At 39.7% G+C, this 25867-nt stretch overlaps 1 protein-coding gene across 1 annotated transcript in view; it reads left to right on the top strand.

The window, feature by feature from the left end:
• Positions 1-25867, top strand: part of lcor (ligand dependent nuclear receptor corepressor) — an 84164-nt gene that overhangs the window by 46488 nt on the left and 11809 nt on the right. The window contains exons 3-4 of the mRNA XM_041984248.1: positions 10638-10717; positions 19684-19816. Of these exons, the coding sequence (XP_041840182.1) occupies positions 10638-10717; positions 19684-19816 (213 nt within the window). The remainder of the gene's footprint in view (positions 1-10637; positions 10718-19683; positions 19817-25867) is intronic.

The raw sequence follows: 25867 nt of genomic DNA, 5'->3' as shown, positions 1-25867 counted from the left end.
AGTGGTAATTTACCAGAAACAGGTTCAGTTTTTGCAGTATGAGAGGATCCACTTTCATCTGGCTTTCTGAATAAATTGTCACATAGACGGTTGAAGTTCAAGCAAATTCACAAAGCTGCTCCATGTTTGCATACAGTTGTTTAATTATTAGCACGGTGTGCAGCTTTATGTTGTTTTGTGGTTCTCAGTACTAAAAGGAAATTCCAGTCTGTTTATTTAGTTGCCAAAGCCTCCAAACTAAACAGCTTCCTGCACCGGGTGAAAATCAAATATGGATTTGATTTGCACCGCTGAACACCCCGCTTCCTCCCTCTCCGTCTCCCTCTCCCAGAAACAAGGTCAACATGGCGGCCCACAGTCATGTGACCCATCCCCCACCAACTTAAGGCATTTTTAGAATATTTCGGGCATGTCATTTTCACTCATGCATTACACTTCTGCTTACACACACACACAAATGAAGCTGGGGCATACTCACTCCCTCCCTCACACACTCACTCACACTAACACTCACATCACTGTAAAACCACAACAGTAGAAAAATAGAAAATCTACTTTTATTTTTTTACTTATAATAAAATAGAGGTCTGTATTAGGTTATATTTCACTCTCTGAAGGCCTTAAGCAATCTTTAAAAGTAACTTCCTTCATTTTCCAGAGTTCTTGAACTCAGAAAATGTAAACAGATTTCATACACACAGTGATCCACATATCTTTTAGTTTTTCATTCTATTTCTCTTCAACTCTGGTAGTACTCTACCACACAGACAGTCCTATTTATATCACGCCGTGTATGTCCACAGTAGACGATAAAACTACCAACACATCCATACTATGACACACACACACTCATTGCTGAGGTGTACACATTCACATGTGCAGATACATCTTTATATTCTGGTTTTGTTAACCTGATTGCAACTACATTACTGTTTCAAATAAGTTCAGTGTGAATTTTATTCAACTGGGAAATATCCCTGATGTTTCCATGTTTCTTTACTGAGTAAAATCACCAATACAAGTTACATGTAATGGAAAATATCAGAAAGAGAAAATATATGCATACTATAGATAAGACAGAGATAGCATCCACCCCTCCCCTGGACCTTTTACCATTATCCATCCCGTTCTTTCTGGAAGTCCATCACTGCTTGGAGATTTTGATTGGTTTCTTTGTCAAGAGAAGGAAATCAGATGTTACCTACATTTTTACCAAAGTCCCTCAGCTTCTTTTTCAGGATTCATCTTATTTTCTCTGCCAATTAGATGAGTTGTTTTGTAGGTAGAAGTGAAAGAAAGTCCAACTTTTTTTCAAGATTCAGCTCTTATGGCCTCCGAAAGGCTCTTAATTTAATATTACTTAAACTTGTTACATACTCAGCCAGAAGCAAGAAGTTTGTTCTCGTTCTTGAGGCCACAAGAACAAGAATAAAGTTCGTACTGGTCCAGTCCTTTCATGCGCCATGAGAAGCTTTGTCAGTAATGCATGGCTTGACAATTTCTAAAGATTCAGTTCTCCAGTGGGAGTTATGTGGTTCTGCTCCCAAGTTCATCAAATATTCCCATTAATATTGTTAAATCAGGATCATGTTCTACGTAGGAGCGGTTGATACATCACGTATACTTGATGTATCTGTAGTTCTTGTATCTGGAGTTGTGATAAATGGCTACGTCATAGTTTATTTTCATCATGAATCTAAAATGACTTCTGTTGTAAATAATTTTCAACTATAGAAATAGATCAATAAAAATAAAATATTTAATGAAATAGAAAAAAATATATATTATATATTAAATGTATTAAATAAAAAATCAATAATAATGCATTTTTCTTTTATTTATTTTCTTTTTTTTTTGCCTTTTTTTATCCCTCTGGAATAAATCTGATACGATACGATGCGATATGACACGCCTTTATTGTCAGACACATCTGAAATTTGTTTTGTGTCATATCAGCAAAATAAAGTATTTACATTTATTCATTTCATCTGGTGCAAATTTGAAAACATTGAGATATAAAAAGTGTATTGTGATGAAGGCTAAGTGTATGATGACATCAGTTAAAGGCCATATCGTCCAGCCCTAGTTCTATGTGATCTTCCCAGAGCCTGGAGAAAAAATTGAAAATGCTGCAGCAGAACTTTTGTAGTTTGGTATAAAGGGCATAGCTGTCTGATAAGGTGGCATCCATTTTCTCACCCTGAGAGATAGAGATAGAGAGATAGAAAATTTGTGTAGGATTTTTAATTGTGTTGAGTGTCCAAAAAAATTTTCATCATATAAAGTTTTTTAAATTTCTATCATTTCATACTGCTTTCAAAGGTATTTTTCCTGCTTTTATCCTGCACAGCTTACATCTGAACATGGTGTGGAGACCTCATGTTTCTACATGGACATCAGTCAACCCTTGTGTTCAAGAAACAAAAAAAAAAGAAAAATCAAATGGAAAGCTGATGCAACACAAGGGATACATATCTGCCTAGTTTGTACTGTGGGGACCTAAACACCACATTCCCAGCACCTTTACCTTCATTCCACTCTCTTTTGAAAGCGATGTGAGGACAGATAATTCCAGTTGTTTTTGTTAGGTTGCTACAACAACAGCAAAGTGTTGCTGGGTAAAATAAGTTCAAGAACAGAAATGGAACAAAATAAAAACAGAAATAACATGTCACAATGTGCACCATCCACTAAATAATGTTACAATTTATGGAAAAAATGTGGAAACAAGACACACTAACTGACATTTTTTTGTAATGAATTTAAAATCTACTGTCCTGCACTGGAATAAGCCGTTATTGGCAATGGAGAGATGGATGGATGGATATGAACAATATTCTTGCAAACAAATATCTGTTTTTGCTCAGGAATGTGGCCTAATCATAATGCCCTATACCCCAACCCTAACCATCACACACTGAATGCCTGACCCTAAATCTATGTAACCCTCAGAAGTCTTTTTGTACTTGTTGGACAAAAAGCTGTCCCTACATTTACAGGAAGTCCCCATAAGCTGGTGTGCAGTCAGTGTGACCCCATCATGTTGGAAAAACAAGAACACGCTGACAGCTGTGAAAGTGGCGGGTCAAGCTAGCAGTGGGATGTGAGCTAATTGGTGTCTTCTCTGGAATGTTGGAAGTGGCACAACTGCAGGGTTGAAGCACAACTCACCTGTGACCTTTTCATTACTGCAGCAGACAGAAGGAAGATGAGAGAGGGCGGTAACTAAATCTGCTGTGTGTCTCACAGGAACCTAACAGGAAGCTGGACTGTGACTGAAACAGAGATCTTTACATGATGGCAGTCTTTTGAGATGAGATCTCAGGTGTCTTTATCAAGATTTAGCTTCACTAGAAGCGATCGATGAGGCTAATCATCGCAGCTTTGTGCTGCCCTCTAGTGGGTTCATTTTTCCCTTCTTGCAGCGATGGAGGCGGTGTAGTCTGGGTGGGGCCAGTACTGTTGGGAGCTCTGTTGAGCTCTGACTCTGACTTGAGCTATGAACTATATTTAAACTCATGACCAAAACAAGTCTGCAGGTAGCCATTATTTATTTATTTAGTTAGTTTGGTAGTTATTTTCAAGCAGTGATAAAGTCAGACTTGGTAATTCTAAGTAGTCAAAATATTTGGTTTTAGACTCTAAAGTCCAGAATGAGGTTCAATCTGTTTTTGTTCATGAACTGTTTTTCCTTTAAATGCCTGACAAAGCTCAGGAAGAAAGTTTGATTTAGATATTTTAGTTATTTTTGTGATTTGATATGAATTCAGTTTCAGTTCAGCTTTATGGATCATCTCCAAGACCTTTAACAGACACAGACCAATTTAATCCAATTAATTGTGTCCCAATTAAAATAAATCCATTATCTGATCCATGTCAGTCCAGTTTAAACTACTGTCTTTACATAAATTAGTTAATCAAAATAATGAGCAGCAAAGCAAACCAGGTGATTAGACCTGGTCTTCTCTTTGATTCAATCCTCGATCCTGAGCTACATGAGGAGACAGTTGAGGGATAACCTCTTCAGAACAGATCCAGGAAGTAAAACCTCCATCAGAATCAGAACCAGGAAGTAAAACCTCCATCAGAATCAGAACCAGGAAGTAAAACCTCCATCGGAATCAAAACCAGGAAGTAAAACCTCCTTCAGAACAGATCCAGGAAGTAAAACCTCCATCGGAATCAAAACCATGAAGTAAAACCTCCATCGGAATCAAAACCAGGAAGTAAAACCTCCTTCAGAACAGATCCAGGAAGTAAAACCTCCATCGGAATCAAAACCAGGAAGTAAAACCTCCTTCAGAACAGATCCAGGAAGTAAAACCTCCATCAGAATCAAAACCATGAAGTAAAACCTCCATCAGAATCAAAACCATGAAGTAAAACCTCCATCAGAATCAGAACCAGGAAGTAAAACCTCCATCAGAATCAGAACCAGGAAGTAAAACCTCCATCGGAATCAAAACCAGGAAGTAAAACCTCCATCAGAATCAGAACCAGGAAGTAAAACCTCCATCGGAATCAAAACCAGGAAGTAAAACCTCCATCAGAATCAGAACCAGGAAGTAAAACCTCCATCAGAATCAGAACCAGGAAGTAAAACCTCCATCAGAATCAGAACCAGGAAATAAAACCTCCTTCAGAACAGATCCAGGAAGTAAAACCTCCATCAGAATCAAAACCAGGAAGTAAAACCTCCATCAGAATCAGAACCAGGAAGTAAAACCTCCATCGGAATCAAAACCAGGAAGTAAAACCTCCATCGGAATCAGAACCAGGAAGTAAAACCTCCATCGGAATCAAAACCAGGAAGTAAAACCTCCATCAGAATCAGAACCAGGAAGTAAAACCTCCATCAGAATCAGAACCAGGAAGTAAAACCTCCATCGGAATCAAAACCAGGAAGTAAAACCTCCATCGGAATCAAAACCAGGAAGTAAAACCTCCATCAGAATCAGAACCAGGAAGTAAAACCTCCTTCAGAACAGATCCAGGAAGTAAAACCTCCATCAGAATCAAAACCAGGAAGTAAAACCTCCATCAGAATCAGAACCAGGAAGTAAAACCTCCATCGGAATCAAAACCAGGAAGTAAAACCTCCATCAGAATCAGAACCAGGAAGGAAAACCTCCCTTTAGCAGCAGAGCTGGAAATCCATTTCTGAATGAAGGTGCACTGCTGCACATGGAAACAATTATTTGCACCAAATTAGTAAAATATTTACCTAAAGTTTAACACACATTTAAGAAGTGTTTTTTAATTTATTTGTTTAAGTTTGGTTTGGTCTTCAACCTGTGCTGGGAAAGGATCAGATTTTTTCATGAGTATTAATCACATTGTTACATACAGAATTCAGTGATGATTTAAAACTGGTTTGATGAAAACCTATATTTAAAACACCTCTATGGGAACAAAAGTGGAATGAATATTATAATGAAACTGTTTTTCTAACAACAGAGTTCTCTTTATAGAAAATCAGTTACAATGTTTCCTGTAAATCTCTTAATGAAATTGAATTAAAAATATGGAAAAGAAAAATGAAAATGTCTGAATTTACTATATAAAAGGAAGTCAGGTTTAATTTAAAGCTGTGTGAAGCTGCCTTCCTTCTAAACACAGAGGCAACAATATCTGATGAATTTCCAGCAATCATGTGTGTTTCTCTGCTGGAGCAGACTAAAAGCAGGGTTTCAATCTAAGATCTTCTAGATTGTGAGGAAGGAAGTGATGTTTGAGAGAAAAATGCAGATAACAACCTAATGACTTAAACCAGCGTAATTATTCAGTTACTCTATAATTCAGCCTTTTCTCTTCAAATTCATGTTATAGACATATAAGAAAAAGGAGGCAAAGTGTCATCTGATCAGAAATCTTAAAGTAAAAATATTTAAACTTTTATTTAAACTTTCAGTAGTAATTCCGTAGAACAAGCCGAAAGCGTCCACACTGAGAGACACCTGTTCAGGTGTTCACTGCAGTTCACCTACAGACCGTCTCATTAGCTGAGACGAAAGAAGACCCCTGCTATGAACCGTGGTTGGTCTGCTTATTCAGCAGCCGGTTAGCAACAGATATACAGCGTTAATGAGTGATGAAATAACTGTCTGCGTTATTTAATGCCTTAAAACGATATTAACATTTGAACGTCCCAAACTCTGTTTTTAATAGAGAGTAAAGCATTTTTTACTTTTTAAATGTGTTTGTCTACAGTCTACATTAATAGACATAAATTTGTGGGTGTACTCCAGGGCGGATCAGCCAGCAGCAGCTTCATATGGTCAACATCCCCTGCTCTGACTCCAGCTAGGAGGAACTGCCTGTAAAACCCGCTAGATTTGTCAATAGAGCCTTTAAAATAGACTTGCAAGACGGGTCCCAATACTCGCTAAATATAACAACAAAGTCACTAAGTTGGCAACACTGCATGCGACCAGCCTTTCCCATACTTCCACAGGTGCACATGCATGTGGTATTTTGAGCCTTAAACATGAAGGAAAACCTCCATCAAAATAAGAACCAGAAAAGATTCATATTTTATATTCTGTTCTACTGTACGCTGGATTCTGAATCTAAACAAATCAGCATCCACGTTTTAAAACTGATAGATCTCCAGCAAGAACGTTCCCTTCACCAGTGGTATAGTGTGTATCTCTGTGGGGTAACCTGTGATGGATAGCTACCCTTTAGCTGATCTACAGAAGTTTTCTAGGCATTTCTATCCCATCCAGGAGGTTTCCAATCCAGCCACTTAATGTCGTGTTTATTCAGACTCTATCCGGTAAATCTACAATGATCCATGATAACAGCATTATTTATAACATTTCATCATAAAAGATCCCTATCACTACTGTGTTGCTAAGAGACCTCTATTTAGACCGTAAATAGTAAATAGTAAATAGTAGCAGGAATAACTGGAAATGAGGAAAAAGTGGAAACATGGAAATAGTTTCTGTTGTGTGTTTGTTTCAATAACAATATTTTTCTCCTGAAAGACAAGACTTGAGAGAACGATGAGATGAGAAAAGGTTTGGTCACTGTTGATCTGTGTGTTATTTCTACAAAGTTCTGTTAGTAATAATTTCTGCTTTCTTCTTCTTGCCGGCCTTTATATATCTATATCTACCTATTTAACTATAAACAAAATTAGAGAAAATTTCAACCCACTGTCCTCCTGAAAAAGAACAAAATGGATGTTTTGATTTTTCCATAAATCACTGAAAAGTCAGGAAAGATGAAAACACTGAATATTAGTTTATTACAGTTGCTGCGTTTGGATCGATATGTTTGATCAGTGTGCAAATAGAGAAGAAAAAACTACAAAATGAGAGACTACAGTTTATTTGATGATGTGAATCTTTGTGACATACATATAAAACGGTCTTTGTGTATCGGCGCTGTAACCTCTCTGTCAACAATGTGCTGTCGGATTGACAAAGAAGCTCTTCCATTTAGGAGATGCGAACTCTTGATCTGACATGCTGGATATTGTGACCATATTGATTTTGCTCTTGTGTTACTATATTCTCCCGTTTCTCTCGGCAACGCTGACTCTGCTCCCTGTTAGCTCCTCCTTTACTTCAGTCCTTCCACCTCTTACACTGTTGCACATGTCTCAGGCTTTTTAACCTGAGTGTTGCACCATGGCAACATCTCAGCTTAAACCAATCTCCTCCCTTTCTCTGATCAGAGGGTGCTGTGTTGGTGAAACACATTTACATCAAGAATAAAGACTCAGATAGAGTATATGTACATAACTGCTGTATAACTACACAATAATGAAAAGTAATGATTCTCAGTGGACTGAACTGACAGTTTGCATCCTTGAAATCAATCACGAGACCACTAGCAGACCATACTGATGTAATTAACCAATATCTGCTCCTATGATTGATTGTGTTGAAAGAAAATGTCACATTATGAACTGTTAAAATCCAAGTTAGACCCATTTTACTTCCAGAACTACTTTAATTGGTATCAGTTCAACAAAGTGTTGGAAACATCCCTCAGATTTTTGTACCTGTTGGCATAAAGTCACATTTACCTTTTAATGATGTGGTCAGAATGAACAACTGTTTACTGCTGCAGATAAACCGTCCACTTATCAGCTCCACATGATCAACATCCTGTTAGCAGAAATATCTAATCAACCAATCACATGGCAGCATCTAGTCGTATAGACAAGGTGAAGATGACTTGCTGCAGTTCAACCTGAGCATCAGAATGAGGAAGAAAAAGGATTTAGAAGTTTTGAACGTGTCATGGTTGTTGGCCTGAGCATTTACTGGGATTTTCACACACATCTCCAGGATTTCCAGAGAATGTTCTGAAGAAGAGAAAATATCCAGCGAGCAGCAGTTGTCTGGACCAGAATGTCTGGTTGATGTCAGAGGTCAGAGGAGAATGGGCAGACTGGTTGGAGATGGTAGAAAGACAACAGGAAGTCCAACCAGCACTGGTTCCAACCAAAGTCTGCAGAACAGCATCTCTGAACACACAACACGTCCAGGCTTGAAGCAGATGGTTTACAGCAGCAGAAGACACACCAGGTGCCTCCTGCCAGCTAAGAACAGGAAACTGAGGCTACAAATTCACACACACTCACCAACACTGGACAATAGAAGATGGAGAAACGTTGCTGGTCTGATGAGTCTCCATTTCAGCTCCACATTCAGATGCTTGGCTCAGAATCTGCTGGAAACATCATGAAAACATGGATCCATCCTGCCTTGGATCAACGCTTCAGGCTGCTGCTGGTGTAATGGTGGGGGGAGATTTTCTTGGTCCACTTTGGGCCCCTTAGTACCAACGTGTCCTGGTTTAACCAGCACAGCCTACCTGAGTATTGTTGCTGACCATGTCCATCCCTTTATGACCACAGTGGAGCATCTTCTGATGCTACTTCCAGCAGGATAATGCACCATGTCACAAAGCTCAGATCATCTCCACCTGCTTTCTAGAACATGACGATGAGTTCACTGGACTCCAACGGCCTCCACAGCCACCAGATCTCAGTCCAGTAGAGCAGCTTTGGGATGTGGTGGAACGGGAGATTCTCATCATGGATGCAGCCGACAAACCTGCAGCAACTGTGTGATGCTGTCATGTTAATATGGAGAAAACCTCTGAGGAAGGTTTCCAACACCTGCTTCATCTATCACACCAAGAATCAAGATCAACAATTGATTGACAATGGAGGAAAAATGGGTCCAACTCGGACTAGCAAGGTGCTCTTGATAATTTATACAGTAAATATATTTCCCACCTCCAGCATTCATAAAAAAAATTTAATTATTACTTGTATTCCTGTATAATTTTCCATGAACTGCTGAATTAATGCGTAACTTATTTGTATGACAGTTGATCATCTTGTGATGTTTGATGATGGATGAAGCTTTAACTGAGCTGGTTTTTTCATGCAGTCACCGCAGGTCTTTGAGCAGCTCCTTCATATTGAGAATCTCCGTTTCAGCTCAGTCCAGGGGGATTAAGACAGACTTTGGATACAGTTGAGTCTTTTTCTGTTTAAGAAATAACTCTTGTGACATGGTGTGTTGTGTTGCTGAAAGGAGCCTTTGTAGGGCGGGTACGTTGTGGCCATAAAGGGATGGACATGGTGTGTGACAAAAACACCACAACACCACTAACTGTGGACAGAACTGTTTCCTCAAATCAGAATGAATGTTCTTATGCTGCGTGACCACCGTGTGAGGCTGGTAGCGCGATCCTTTGCAGCCTTGTTCCATCTCCTGTGAGGTGACACCCACACTGAGACCCTTTTCCCTGCCTTGGTTATATCAAGGTGCTATTATAGCCAGCTCAACCTCAGTTTGATGATTCTGTCATGAACATGAAGGATGTCCTGGTTCTGATCTTCTTAAACTAAATAACAAACCGGCAAGTTTTGCACCAGCAACTTCACCCTGTTCATACTGACTTCACGTTTTCTGAAGTTTAGTGGGTCTGACTGTGTGTAACCTGCTGATAAGATATTTGCTTTATGAAGCAGTGAAGCAGGTGTGACAGGAAGTGCTCACCTGTGTGGAAATGTTTGATCATTTCTCCCAGGAATTACTTTATGGTTTTTTTTCAAGATTTATTTCTGACTCATTTGACCTGATATATAAAACAGATTTTAGGAAAGTGGGAGTAACTGAATGTACTCAACATGTTTACGAGATTAATGATTCTCAAACAGAGCTGCAGGGTGTGTGTACTTTAAAACAGCTTTTATGGTGTGAAGCCAGCAACATCCCCGGTTTCAGTTTGAGCTTAGCTGTCAGTCAGGTGAGCTCTGTTCTTCCAGCATGAAGGTTGTCATCACAGAAATGTGGTTGCAGGTTTTAATTAAACGTGAATTGTTTTAATGTTGTTGTTGTCCCTCAGCTTTAGTCTCTGCGGGCTCCAATAGAAGTTCAATTAAAACAGAAAGTGTGTTGGGATTTCTCCACCAGGTTGTAGAAACTGTGACAGAAACATTCCACATTAATCTGCAGATCAAACTCTAAATTTAATTAAAATAATACTAAGACAACATTTCAGCACACACACAGACAGGCACACACACACTGGTTTTTTGTTGTGCAGTTGGAGCTTGTCATGATTTAACCCGGAGCTTTCTGTCTTCCTGTCGGATCCAGACTGCGAGCCGGAGGAAGTGTCTGACTGGTCCTTTGATGAAAACTGTCTCTTCTGCTGCTTAAGACGTGAGAAAAACAAGGTAGGAGGCATCACAACACCTTGTTTCCTTGTCAGACAGGATCCTCTTACTGCAGGACATTAAAGCTGAGCTCTAAGAGACTCAGACACTGTTTGGATCCCGTTGAAGGTCCGGAGTTCAGACCGATCACAGCTGGAGGGAGGAGCTGCATTCTCCTCAAACAACTAAATGTGTGTTAGTGTAGGAATGAGCAGGACTCCAGTCTTTGTGTTTTACTGAAAGCAAGAATGTAGGTTTGGTGTTTTAACAACTGATGCAAAAAGCTCAGAGCAAACACATCTGCTGTGACGTTTGTTGGACATATGAATGCTGAACATGTGGAATCTTCAGACTGTTTAGAAAATTTCTGTATAAAAAGATGGTATCCAGACATCCAGAGTCCCGCTGCCAGTCTCAACCTGATTTCAGTTTTAATGGTAAATCAATTCAATTCAGCTTTATCTATACATCGACAATTCACAACAAAGTCACACAGTACAGCTAATTCATTATAGCCCGATTAAAACAAATCCATTATATGATCCACATCAGTCCAAATTTTAATAACTGTGTTCGTATACCAGTTTATCAAAATAATGATCAACAAAGGAAACCAACAGATTGGATCAGTTCTTCTCTTTGATTCAATCCTCCAACCTGAGCTACACAAGGAAACAGTGGAGAGAAAAACCTCCATCAGAACCAGGACCAGAAAAAGAAAACCTCCATCAGAACCAGGACCAGAAAAAGAAAACCTCCATCAGAACCAGAACCAGAAAAAGAAAACCTCCATCAGAACCAGAACCAGAAAAAGAAAACCTCCATCAGAACCAGAACCAGAAAAAGAAAACCTACATCAGAACCAGAACCAGAAAAAGAAAACCTCCATCAGAACCAGAACCAGAAAAAGAAAACCTCCATCAGAACCAGGACCAGAAAAAGAAAACCTCCATCAGAACCAGGACCAGAAAAAGAAAACCTCCATCAGAACCAGAACCAGAAAAAGAAAACCTCCATCAGAACCAGGACCAGAAAAAGAAAACCTCCATCAGAACCAGGACCAGAAAAAGAAAACCTCCATCAGAACCAGAACCAGAAAAAGAAAACCTCCATCAGAACCAGAACCAGAAAAAGAAAACCTCCATCAGAACCAGGACCAGAAAAAGAAAACCTCCATCAGAACCAGAACCAGAAAAAGAAAACCTCCATTAGAACCAGAACCAGAAAAAGAAAACCTCCATCAGAACCAGAACCAGAAAAAGAAAACCTCCATCAGAACCAGAACCAGAAAAAGAAAACCTCCATCAGAACCAGGACCAGAAAAAGAAAACCTCCATCAGAACCAGGACCAGAAAAAGAAAACCTCCATCAGAACCAGAACCAGAAAAAGAAAACCTCCATCAGAACCAGGACCAGAAAAAGAAAACCTCCATCAGAACCAGAACCAGAAAAAGAAAACCTCCATCAGAACCAGGACCAGAAAAAGAAAACCTCCATCAGAACCAGAACCAGAAAAAGAAAACCTACATCAGAACCAGAACCAGAAAAAGAAAACCTCCATCAGAACCAGAACCAGAAAAAGAAAACCTCCATCAGAACCAGGACCAGAAAAAGAAAACCTCCATCAGAACCAGGACCAGAAAAAGAAAACCTCCATCAGAACCAGGAAGGACGGCCATCTTCCTGGACCAGTTGGAAGTGGAGCGGACAGAAAAGAGGGATCACCCAGCAGCAGAACTCTAATCCAGGGATTACCGCTGAGAAAGAAGAAGAGAAACACAAATGAATGAACAACAATGTCAGATATTTCTACATGGAGAGTAAAGAGAGCAGAGAGGAGCCCAGTGCATCATGGGACGTCGCCCAGCAGCCTCGGTCTTTAGCAACAGAAATAGAGGATGTATCAGGGTTACCAAGCCAGACCTGTTTATCAGGAAGGAAAGTTTGAAGATGATCTGAGGACTAAGATCATTGATGATTAATTCTGTCCACTCACTAATCTCACCCTCTTATTTTACTAAAACCACTTTCACAACAGAGAAACTACAGGAAACAGATAATATACAGTTAAACTGCTTGGGAAGTGGAGTCATTGTTCATAATCAGAAGGTTGTTGGTTCCATCCCCATCTTCCACATGGTCCCACAGTGTGTTCCACATCTGCTGGTAAATGTCACGTATATAAAAAAAAGTTACACTAATATGTTGTTGAACCTCTTTTATCTGTGATTCCAGCAGCCTTCTCTGTTGCATCGTCTTAATAAGCTTCTGCAAGGTCACAACATGCATTTCCCTCCAGCGTTTCATTAATTTTTCACCAAGATCTGGTACTGATGATGGGAGAGTCAGCCCTCCTGCACAAATGATGGTGAAAATGATGTCTCCTGTTCCCTGGACCACTCGTTTACAATCTGAGCCCCATAAATCCTGGCACTGTCATCTTTGATAATGGCCGTGCCTTCAGGGAAGATGGAAGAACCTGCTCAGTCAGTATATTCAGGTATCAGCTGACCTCATTCTTTGGACACATTATGATTCTGAACGTTGACCTGAACGTAGACCTGACCAACAGAAGCAACCCCAGATCACAGACACAGGCTTGTACAGTAGCACTAGGCATGATGGCTGCACCACTTCTGCTTCTTTTCTTACCCTGATGCTCCATCACTCTGGAACAGGGTAAATCTGGACTCATCAGTCTTTATGCTTCCTAGCAAACTGAAGCCTTTTTCTCTGGTTAGCCTCACTGATTAGTGGTTTTCTTATGGCTACACAGCTGTTCAGTCCCTTGAGTCCCTTCATGTTGTTTATGAAATGTTCTAACTTTCACTATCAAACATTGACCTAAGTTCTACTGCTGTTTTTCTTCCATCTGATTTCACCAAACGTTTAATTGATCACCGATCACCATCATTCAGGATGTTCTTCTGGCCACATTTCTTCCTGGAAGACAGTTGTTCCCCACTATCCTTCAAGTTTTTAATGACGTGTTGGACAGTTCTGAACCCAGTTCTAGTAGTTTCTGCTTCTCCTTAGATGTTTTCTCTGCTTGATGCCGATGATCTAACCCTTCTGAAACAGACTAACATCTTTTACACAACCACAGGATGTGTCTTTCCACACGGTTGTTTAAGATAAAAACTTGTTGCAAATGAATTTTATCATCCTGCAGGAATTATCCAGTGGGAGACTTTTACCTGCAAGCTTAGTTAAATCCAGGTAGGTCTGTGTAGAAGTCATTCAGGATGCACTTTACAAATTTTATCCACCAGAAGATAAAAAAATAATCATTTAATATCTCACAAAGAATCAATCAATGCATGCTGAACTCATTTTATTTATGTCAGCATCGATTTACAGGAAACATCATGTCTAGTTGCTTCACAGGGGAAATGAACAGGTCCAGTTCAGTCAGAAAGTGAACCAGTTTGAACCGGTAACCACCAGTTTAACATGTTGGATGGGAGGGTTAATGTTTTTTGAAGGTTTATCTCTGAGTGTTTTGGAGTTTGAGACTGGGCCTGGCTCCACTGTTGGAGTGTATAAATATGGGTGTGTTTCCCATCCATCAAACTTTTGACCTGATGAAGGTCCAACGTGGATCAAAGCAAAGTGGGTTAATAAATAATTTGTGAGTACAGGCGACCCCTCTTTTTTACCTTATTGCTGGCTGTTTTATTGGCCCTGCACCTCTGTCTGATGTACTGAGAACTTCTTTAAACTGTCCATGTATATTAATTGGATGTAGAAATGATGTCTTAAGTTGTTGGAAGATTATTTCATTTCAGGCTCAAAGTAAAATTCTGAAGTCTTTTTAATAAAATATGAGAAGAGAACTATGAAAAAATATAAATCTTAAAACGTGTGGCGTTTTCACTGCCATTGTTCTGCAGGATGATAGAGAGATGTTAGAGATGCTGAGAAGCTTGGCAGCAGATATGCTGACTGTAACAGGTGATTCGTGCCTCAAACATCATGTTCAGTTCCTGTTTGGAAATCTTCTCATCTTTGTGTCTCTTGTTGTTCTGCTTGTTTTTGTTTTTTTTTGTTTTGTTTTTTGTTTTGTTTTCTTTATGTTTTCCAGCCATCGTTGCCCTTGATTTAGCTCATAAAAGAAATTTGGCACACGAGTGAAAATTAGAGACTCTGACACATATAACTACATTCACCGTCCACTTTATAAAGACCACCTTGCTAGTGCCAGGTTGGACCCCTTTTTCCTCCAGAACTACTTTAATTCTTGGTGTGATAGATGAAGCAGGTGGTGGAAACCTTCCTCGGAGGTTTTCTCCATATTAACATGACAGCATCACACAGTTGCTGCAGGTTTGTCGGCTGCATCCATGATGAGAATCTCCCGTTCCACCACATCCCAAAGCTGCTCTACTGGACTGAGATCTGGTGGCTGTGGAGGATGTTGGAGTCCAGTGAACTCATTCTACATAAAGAAATTACAACAACATACTTAAAGAGCCAATAGACTGTATTCTATTTTGTAAATGCAGAACAGCATATGCACATATGGACTACCACTGCTTTAACTTTTGTCCATTTTGAACATAAATCAAGACACCTGAACAGTCAGTCTAGGTCAGCCATTTCACAGATATTTAAGATGTGAAAGGCAACATCAGATTTATCTCCACCAACAAAAATAACCCAAAGTGCAATGTATGGTACAGAAAAGAATATATTATAATATTATATATATTAGATGATCACTTTATATATTCTGGTAATTATAATAACATAACAGTGCATGGTATTTTATGAATATATTTCAAATTGCACCCAGTTTAGATGAGCAATATCAGTTGTTTACATTGTCATTCATTTAACTGACAACTTAAATTCCAAGTACATCAACACATAAAAATCAAACTGCATAGTATGCTTCTACAATGTAACAATGCAAAACACTTCAAAAGGCTTTCACCTCACCCACTTTGATGTTTCCCCATATATCTAAATGTAGATGACACTTCAGTCACTGTTCCTATTGAATCATCAGCTAGTTGAGCCTCTTTGTGACTGAAGCTGCAACCTGGGCCCTGATGATCAATCCTTTTTGAAAGACACTTGTTTCCCGCTTGTCATCCTGATACAGAATCAGAATCAGCTTTATGCTGATTCTTTTTCCTCATCCAGTAAAACTGTAATTTGGTCTTAAAAATATCATTTTTACTAATTTAATGATCATTTTATGATCGTTTGGAGAATATCTGTAATAAAAAATGGTTTGACTGGAACTTCTGAGGAAAAAGTTGTTTTTAACCCACAAAAATGACTTTCAGAGCTTGAATGGACTCTGTTAAACTCTGTTTTTGGTTAGAAGTGGGATAAAATGGTTTTTGTTATGGTTCATCAGCAACATCTGTTTTAACATCTCTGTGAAACAAGGTATGAAGGAGCAAAAGAGGGGAAGGAAGTTAGGAGGGGGTGGTCCCTCCCCCACTCATCGATTGTTGCTTGTTATTCTTTAACTTGACCCCAGACCTACAAGGTCATCCATCTGTCCCCTCCTCCTCCATGCTGCTTCACCCCTCACCTCCTCCCTCCTCCATCAACCCTCCATCTGCCTCTGGTGCTAATACGCTCATGCTAACAGTGCTTGGTATGTCAGAGTTGGTCATGCATGTTGTGCAGTTATCACTGAAAAACCCCAAAGAGACAAACAACAAAATCTGAATCAGTAGCAGAGAAAATGAATCAAACAGGAATCAGCAGGAGATTTTGTGCGGAGGATTTTTATCTCTTTAGTAGAAATAATGCTTGTTGCTCAGTCTGCAACATGTGCAGAGCCTGTGACTGTTTTCTTCTTCTCATTCTTATGCATGTGTTACTTTTCCCTCATTTATTAAGGTTTGAATGTTCTCTTCACTGTTGCTAAACATTGATGAAATGCCGTAAGAGCTTCAGTGTGCAGTAACCATTGATTAATTGATCTGACCACCAGCAGCGAGAAGGCTGGGGGTTAAAATAAAGAAAAGAAGTGCGGGGCTGTACAGCACACACACACAGTGGCAACACACTTTTCTGACAACATATTCGGGTTGTTGTTTCTCTGATTCAGAGGCACAATTCCCATTCCCAGTCATTCCTAGTCTTTCCCAGCCATTTGCAGTCATTCCCAGTTATTCCCAGGAATTCCTATATTTGGCTGTGTCTGTTTGATGAAAATTTCCTCCAGTGACGTGCGGTGAAGTTTATGGTTGGTGAGGCACTGATTTACAATTGTAAGAACTGAAAAGAGCATCTTATTTCAATATTAATTCAACAGCATGCAACTGGTAATGCTTCATACCCTATCAGCATTCCTCTTTCAATTACACTCACACACCCACTGTTACTAACACTCCAGTGAGAAAAGTAGCTACTGGCATCCTAAAAGTCGCTAAATGACATCATCTAATGTGCATTATAACCTGGTACATGGAGTTGCTGTGGAGAGGAATGTCATGGGAAAGGCAAAAATGGACGAAAAGACAAGATGAAATTTTTAAAAAGGCAAAACTAATAAAAATAAAACAAATTCTTTGGTTAGTATTTTCTTTTATTCTAGTTTAATTTTATTAAGTGTAGGTTGTTTTCTTAAAAGGAGGCTGCAACATTTCAAAACTCTTGTTTTCCTCCACACTCTTCATTAATAGACATTAATATCTGACGGTAGGCCAGCCTGAGATCCTCCTGCAGCAGCTTTGAACGTTTCATTTTCAGCCTGGTCATGAAACAGGTGGTCATCGCCTGCTCTGAATGCAGCTGCTGCTGCTGCATGAAGCCTCTTCTGGTTGCTTTTGGACAGCAGCACCCCCTCCTCACTGAAAAGAATAAACTACTTTCATATACGTCAGTCTACAAAAGTCTCCAATACTGAAAAAGTCGCTAGTCACTTAAAAAAACAAACAAAAAAAAGGTTACGAAGTTGGCAACACTCACACACCAACACGGTGTGTGAGTGTTGCCAACCCCTTGAGGTGAGGCAGAGTACTGTTTGCCTCACCTGCTGACTTTTCTCTGCACTTTATTGTACGATAAACGGGAATATTTCTCTCACAAATACATTAAATACATTACACAGACTGTAGAGAGTCATGGTGTACAACAAATATTTCTGTAAAGTTCACATTGGCAATATGCTGAGGAACAGAAAACGTGTCATCCACCCAAACCCAGTTTGTATTGGATGGTCCAGTCAGAGCTGAGGCACAGCTCGCCCGTGCCTCCACCCGGTTTTCTGCACTGGAAATACTCAAATTTGGCAATTTTTACTGAATAAACTGTCAAAAACGTGTTAGAGTCATACTGAAAATGCATTTTTAACACAGATCAGTGGAAAATATTAATATTTATTGTATGTTTTTTACTTTATCATGACAGGTGAGGCAGTGCCTCAACTGCCTCTCCTGACCGCACGTCACTGATTTCCTCTGTCCAGTGTGATGTCAGACTCCGACCTGAGGAACAGCTTCTGTAGGTGTTACTGTAATCCTAGGAATAAGTAAAGTAATCCTAGAAATGAGTAAAGTAATTCTATGAATGGTCAGAGTCAGGAGGATCCAGGGATAGCCCCACATTCACCTTAGAAACACCATGAGGGTCCAGAAAGAAGTGAAGACCAAGATAGTCTATGATAGGAAGAGTTTCTCCTTCTCTATAAAACCTCCTTCATCTCCATGGAAACCAGCAGGACCTTCACGGTTCATTTCAAACTAAGGCAGAGTCATCGGAGAACATGTTAGCAGAGTTTTTAGAGCTGGAATCAAACTTTTCACCAAGTAAGACATGATTTCTGATTCTGGCTGCTAGCTCCAGAGTTTCTGTCCCACAGTGATGAGACAGACGTCTGTGTAACCAGCAGAGTCTCTGCTGTCATGCACCTTGTTTGTGTGGTTTGTGTGAAGTGGAGAAATTAGCAGAAGTTCTAAAGTGGACAGAGATGTTCTCCTGGTTTTCCTACATTCCCATATAACTGCTTGGGGTTTGAACTGTTTGGTTTGGATGCCAGTGCTTGGTGGAGTCTTTTAGCTGAGTTTCTCCTCGTCATGTTGGTATGCTACATGTTAGCATTGCTGCTTCCTGGTGTCTGCAAACATCTTCTGTTCTGTAGGACCTCTTGCTGCTTCCTGTACAGGGGGTTTTGAAGAGGTTAAACTGGTCAAGACAAGGACAAAGAAAAAGATATAATCAATAGGTAAACTATGAAAATTTGAGTTATTTAATAAATGACTTCAAAGTGAGTTCTACCTTTTCATTACTACAGCCCTGATAAAAAAAAAACAGGGAAGTTGCAATAAACCAGCTGCAAATGAGCTAAAAAAAATCACTAAGTTCAGCTTTAAGTTGCAGAAGAGTCGACCATTTTTCAAACCACAGAACAAACAGACATATAGCCAAGCCAACTTTATTTATAAAGCACTTTACGACAGCAGCTACTGAACAAAGTGTTGAACATAATATAGTAAAAGCAGCAAAACATTAAATAAAAGACAAAACAATAAAATCATTAAAAATCATTAAAACAATACAAAAATAAAAACCATACAAGCAATAAAGCAAACTCATACCAGGTGAAATGCCAATGAAAAGACGTGGGTCTTTAGAAGGGATTTAAAACAGTGATGAAGCCGGTCTGACCTGCAGTGGCAGAGTTCCACAGCTCTGGTCCCGCCACAGACAAAGCTCGGTCCCTTCTGAGCTTCCTCGGCATCCTCGGCACCTCCAGGAGCAGCTGATCCGTGACCGAAGGGACTGGGAGGGGGAGTACATGTGAAGCAGCTCAGAGAGGTAGTGGGGGGCCATTTAAAGATTTAAAAACAAATAAAAGAATTTTAAAATGAACTCTAAAAAGAACAGGCAACCAGTGCAGTGTGGCTAAAACAGGATTAATGTGTTCTCTCCTTCGTGTTCCATCTTAAATCTTAAACCTGAACGTGTTGTGTTACATGTGGCGTGATGTTTCTGACATGCCTCTCATCTTGTGTGTGCAGGAGCACAGTGTGGAAAACGGTGGAGGCAGCCACGTGCTGTCAGAGTGTGAGGACTTCAAACAGGAGCGATCTCGGATCAGCCGGCTGGACAGACAGGCCCAAGACTTCCTCAATGCTGTGTTCCACAGGAAAGGTAAGACGTGCACGCGCCTCCTCAGTCGCTGCGTTACTGCTCTCTGTGAAGCATCACAGATTATCTGCTTCCTGGCTTCGTTATTATTCTACCGGAAAACCCAAATGAAGCTCAAATGAACTGTTGCTTCTAAAAACTGATCAAATGTCATCTGGATCCTTCGTAAATGACTAGATCATATTTTTTTTCCTGTGGTTACTTGTTATGGGGACTAATAGAAACAATACTAATAAAGGCAGAAGTGTGTGTCTGCAGCGTTAAGGTAAGATTCTGCAGGTGAGCAGGGCAGTACTGTTCTCACCCCACACACTATCCTGGTCCTGGTTTATTACCTACTGTGACTATTATTTTTTGTATTGTAAGTTTGCTTAAATTTTATGTTTAAATATGCAAACCAGGTCTTAAATAGCCTAAAATCCACTAAATGGCATGCAAATCTCTGAACACTGCATTAATGCGGGTTTACAGTTCTTTTTGTATTTTGTTGACATATTAGAGTGAAAGTTTTTTCCAGAGGGGATCTTTTATATCTCATAGTTATCACTTCACAATTTAGGCAATACTGTCAACAACCAGAAAAACCTCCCTTTTCAGTGTGTTTTTGGAATTAAAGGTTGTATAAATCAGGCTGAGAATGAGAAAAACCTTTCAGTTAAAAATTAATTAAATGGAGAGTCTGGTGTGTGTAAGGGCTGCTGGGATTTTTGACCCAGAGTACGAGAAAAAACTCAATTTTTGAAAACATACTTTAAACTTTTGGATTGTAAAATTCAACATATTTTTCCTATAAAACAGGATTTAAACACATCAGATCCAGTCAGTCACATTTGGATGAGATGTAGAGCAGAGCTTTAAGACGATGCCAAGCACAGCGGGGTGTCGACAGCCACCACAGCGCTGCGCTCCCCCAACTGGCAAACACCTGAACTTTATTTCTGACATTTTCTTGCCACTAGTCTGGAAAAATGTAGAAGAGGAAAAATGCAAAAACAAAATCTCAAAACTGACCAGGTCGTATCTCTCCTTAAGATGGCAGTTTGAAGTTTTTCCTTTCTGGTTCTGGTTCTAAGTGAGGTTTTTCTTCCAGGTTCTGTTTCAGGGGTTTTTGTCCTGGTTCTGATGCAGCTCCTCATGAGTTTTATAAACTGGTTTATATGAACACGGTTGATATAAACTGGACTGATGTGGATCATATGATGGATCTGTTTAAACTGGATTAGAATTGGACCAGAGTGAATTGGATTGAATTGGACTGTTTATGTAAAAGTTTTTTGTGATGACTTCGTTAAAGCTAAATTAAACTGATTCATCTAAAGGGGCCATGACCTCTCAGTGTAAAGTCAGGCTGATCCTGAGGCAGATACACTAAAACAAAACTGTCCAACATGCTGGTTTCAGTCTCAGAGTCTGTGACATTAAATGAGGGGTGTTGTTTAAGGGGTCCTCGAAGTCCACAAACATGCAGGATTTCATTGTGTCCTGGCTCCAACATACATGAGTCAGATTTAAAGGGTCATTGTGCAGAATTTCACAGGATGTTAGATCCATTTAATTTAAGTCAGGTGTGTTGGAGCAGAGAAACATTGAAAACCTGCAGGACTGCGGCCTTCAAGGACCGACTATAGACCCCCTTGCAACCTGTCCTGGGAATCAGATGAGGCATTACTTAGTTTTCCTGCTCAAACACATTTCAACTTTCATCCCGTCTTATTTAATGCTGTGAGATGAGCATGTTTCAGATGGCGGTCAGTGTGCTCTGCATTCCTACATGGAAAAATACTTCATCTTCCAGCTGACACGTTTACATGGATGCTGGATAAAGAGATGGATCAGTTGTGTTTACATGATGGACAGATTTAATATGATCGTAGCGTTTTTAACAGTGCGTACTAGCTTGGAAGAAGACATGATTTTTTAACCTTTTGAAATGCTTAATAATCCTTTAATCTTTCAGTTTCTAACAAAAACATATCCGCCACAGTCCCGTTCTGAGTGGCTGCCGCCATTTTTCAAATCTTCTCTGAAACTCGTGACGTCACGTAACACCCTCGTGGTCCAAGCATGAACAGAAACAACACACACCACAGAAGCCATCAGAATGAGTGTAGGTTTTTTCCCTGCTGATAAATGCATGATGATTTGAGACTAATTTCTATTCATGTAAAAGAAATTTGTTTAAATGTGGGCTTTGTTCTCCATTATCTGACAGAGCTGCAGCTGTTCTGCTGTTTCCTGTGAAAACACACTTCCTGCTTCACTGATGTTCACTTAGACTCCGCATTACACATCTGAATTGATTTTAGTAACTCATTATGTATGAGAACAAACAGTCATGTGACAAACAAAGCTTTAATGTATCAGGAAATGATAAAAATGTTGTGGTTCATCTGAGGTTGGTTTGACTTTAAGACCTGATGAGGACCAGATGAGCTCATTATCATGTCCCGATACATAAAACCTGGACTGCTTATAACATTAAATGACCTCCTTCAGGATGAAGAAATATTCTAACAGCAGCAGATCTTAATCCCTGTTAAACTGAGAATGTCTCCGTTTATATCCTGAAGCTGCTGTTGTGTGACAAAGGTGAGTCTGACAGATGGGAGCAGCTTTTTTATTTTATTTATTCATTTACTTGCAGGAGGAAGGAAGCAGATGTTTGTTCCCTTATCGATCTGACTGCATTTGGAGGTGCTATATTTAGTCAGACAAACGGTTCTGCAGAAATAACGTGACACACTAACACACACTCAGGGTTATGCAGCTCAGAGTCAGGAACATGAACACTAGCAGCGACACGAGCTACGTTTACATGGACAAATATTTCCTTTATATGATTGAAATCAATCTGATCGGAGGCTCCAGCTGACATGGAAACAGATTTAATACGATCGTAGCGTTTTAACATGCGCAGTGCCTACTAGTTGGGAAGGAGGGCTTTTATTTTCACTTGAAACCTTTTGAATGCCAAAATGTGCAGTAATCCTTAACTCATTTCGTTTCTAACAAAAACGTATCTGCCAGTCCCTTTTTTGTTTTGCCATCGCCATGTATGTGTGTGTGTGTGTGTTTGCTGACGCCTTGTCCTGAGTGTATGCTGAATCAATGTGTTTTGGGATCATCAGATTGAAATGATCTGCAATCTGCATGACATCAGCCTTGCAGCAACAGTCATGAACCACAAGAAGCCGTTCCACACTGAAGGACGTAGCCATCCTGATCAAAGTCCTGCTCCATGCAAACAGTACTCACAGTAACACAGGAAATAAAAGGGACTCCAGGACGAGCCCCCACTTTGTTAGGGCTGTCAAAAGAAACGTGTTAGCGGCGTTAACTAATTTATGGAATTAATTGCTTTAACATTTTTAACATTTTTAACACAATTAACGCACGCGCGGCATGACAAGCCCCATACATCCGTCATTTATCCGGTATGACGGCGGGACGTGGAGAGGCTCGATGGAAAAGATGAGCTGGCTGACTCTATAGATGGATTTGAGAATAAACTCAGCATTAATGAAGCAACCCATGGACGTCGCCTCTGACGAGAATGGGGGTGTATTAACACAACTCTTTTCCAGGTGAGAGGGTTCCACACCCGCACTTTTCCGTATTTTATTTTTTAAAACTTATCCTGCGTTTTGTACCAACATGTCTGCTCTGATCTCTGGTCATCTCCATGTTTGTGCAGCAGCTGCTTCCTCCCTCTCCTCTCATGTTCCGTGAATCATGACGGCTGTCAGTGATCAGCTGATCGGCTTTTCTCTCTTGTTGCATTTGGTTATGGTTCAGCTGAGAAAGAGGAAACATGGTTCATACCCTCATATTTACCTGAAAGTATTGTTTTTGGCAGGACCTTCTTGAACACAGTAGCTGCTGGTGGTAGACAGGATTTGTACTTCAGCTATGCAGGGGCGGGCCTAGAAAAGTTCTGATGGGGGGCCAGGCAGGAGCACTGACCAGGGGGGGCACAGGTCTAGATTTTATGAAATATTGAACTGATTATTACACCTAAAGTGATCATCTAATGTAAGGAAGTGAAGAAAAACCCAAGTAAGCATTGGTTTGCTCTTTCTGTTGGTAGTAAAAACAGACAGCTTTAAGACATAGTCACAAATTAATGAATTGATTAATGAACTTGTAAGCTGTGTCAAATCTTATTAAAAATCTCTTGACACCCCTAATATGTATATATATATATATATATATATATATATATATATGTTCTGTTCTGGACTGAGAGATTCTTAAGTCTGGGAGCAAAGATCTATTAGTCTATATGAAACAAAGTAGGATGGTGTGAGGTGTGTTTTGTAAGTTATTAAAAATGGTTTTAAATTCTATTTAAAATGTAACAGTAGTCAGTAAACTGAGGCCAAGGCAGGAGATATTTGGTCACCGACCCAGTCAGCACGCTGACAGCTGTGTTTTGGATCAGTCAGATCATTTTAAGTGAGTATTTGATCATCCAGCTAAAACTGCATTACATAGTAGACGTAAATAATCAGTTTTTCAGCATCACTTTATGTCAGGATGCTTCCGCATCTGTAAAACTGCTCTGCTTTGGTGTAATGAGGCATCTTCAGCACTCGAGCCTACTCCCTGGGCTTCCTCAGCCTCTAAAAGCCTGTCCTGGGTGGCACATGTTGGAGCTGGTGGGGAGGAGTCACAGGTGTTCCAGGCAGTTGCAGGTGGGAGGCGTTTAAGGCTCTCTGGGATTTTTCAGCTGCCTATGTGTCCAAACTTTGATGAGTTTGTAGACGCTGCAGAGCAGCTAGAGGACCAGGACCACACGGTGAATCACAGACCAGTGTTTTAGTCTTGTATCTTGTATTTCTTTTAAGTTTCAGGTTTTGTTGATGCAATCAGAGTTCATTCTTCATCTGACTGATTGTCATGCTCCCCAAATCTTTTTAAAACACACACACACACATATTTTTTTTTTTTTTTTTTTAATTTATCAAATATCAGTTGCAGGAGATTTCACCGTGTAATAATTAGTGGAATAGTTTTTTTCTCCTTGTCTTCATTCTTGTCTGACAGTGGTTTTAAATGTTTTTGTTTTTGTTTTTTTTTGTTTTTTTTTTAATAAAAGACACTTAATTTGACTTTTTACCTCATAAACTGACCAGAAAGATGAATCTGAGCTGCAAACGTGATGGGGACGGGGGCATACACAGGAAGCATGCTGGGAAAACAGGTGTGTGTGAAAACAGCAGCGTGCACCTTAACTTGGCTCAGTGCTATAAGCTGCTGTGATTTTTGGATTATTTCTGCTCATTTTAAGGATTGTATTTTAGGACTAATGTATTATTTGAAGGCTTTAGGTTCAGCGACAAGCATGAAATTATCCAAATAATGGAAGTCGTTGGTTTGGAGGAGATAAGTGCAGCTGAATTATGTGGGACAATGTCAGATTAAGGCGTCATTAAAGGAGTGTTGTTTCTGTTTGGCTCTGTGTGAATTAACAAGGTTGTTTGGTCACAGCTCGTCAATGCCCTCTCCTCCATCCTCTCCTCGTACTTGTTGCATCTCAAATTTGTTTTTTTATTCAGACTGAAAAGTAGGATGTGGTCAACAGCTGTGTATTCAGTGGCCAGTCAGAACATCCCAACGTTAGAATCAGTGTGAAATAACAGGGCTTGTTCTTTGTTAATTTGCTTCCCCTTAGCAGCTTCTAGACAAGAGGCGGGGTTTACGTGGCAGGGCCAACACAGGGAGGCAAACAACCACTCACATTCAGAGAATTTTAACTCACTGGATTTTTTTTTTCTTTTTTTTAAGCAACAAGTGTGTTTTTGTATTGTGGGGCAAAGCTGGAGAACCTGGACAGAACCCTCACAGGCAAGGAGAAAATGCTAACTCCACACAGCAACAACAGTAGATATTAGAACCAGCAGCCTCCTTGCTGTGAGGAGCCTTTTATTTGTTTATTTATTTGTAATTTTTTTTATATAATTTGATTTAAATTTGTTTATTTACTTTACTATTTGTATTCTTGTATTTATTTATTTGTCTGTATTGTCATTTTTCATTTGATTGTATTTACAT

This window comes from Melanotaenia boesemani, chromosome 4 (assembly GCF_017639745.1).
Source record: "Melanotaenia boesemani isolate fMelBoe1 chromosome 4, fMelBoe1.pri, whole genome shotgun sequence".
In the NCBI taxonomy this organism is placed as follows: Eukaryota; Metazoa; Chordata; class Actinopteri; order Atheriniformes; family Melanotaeniidae; genus Melanotaenia; species Melanotaenia boesemani.
This window is presented reverse-complemented; position numbering and strand designations above follow the sequence as displayed.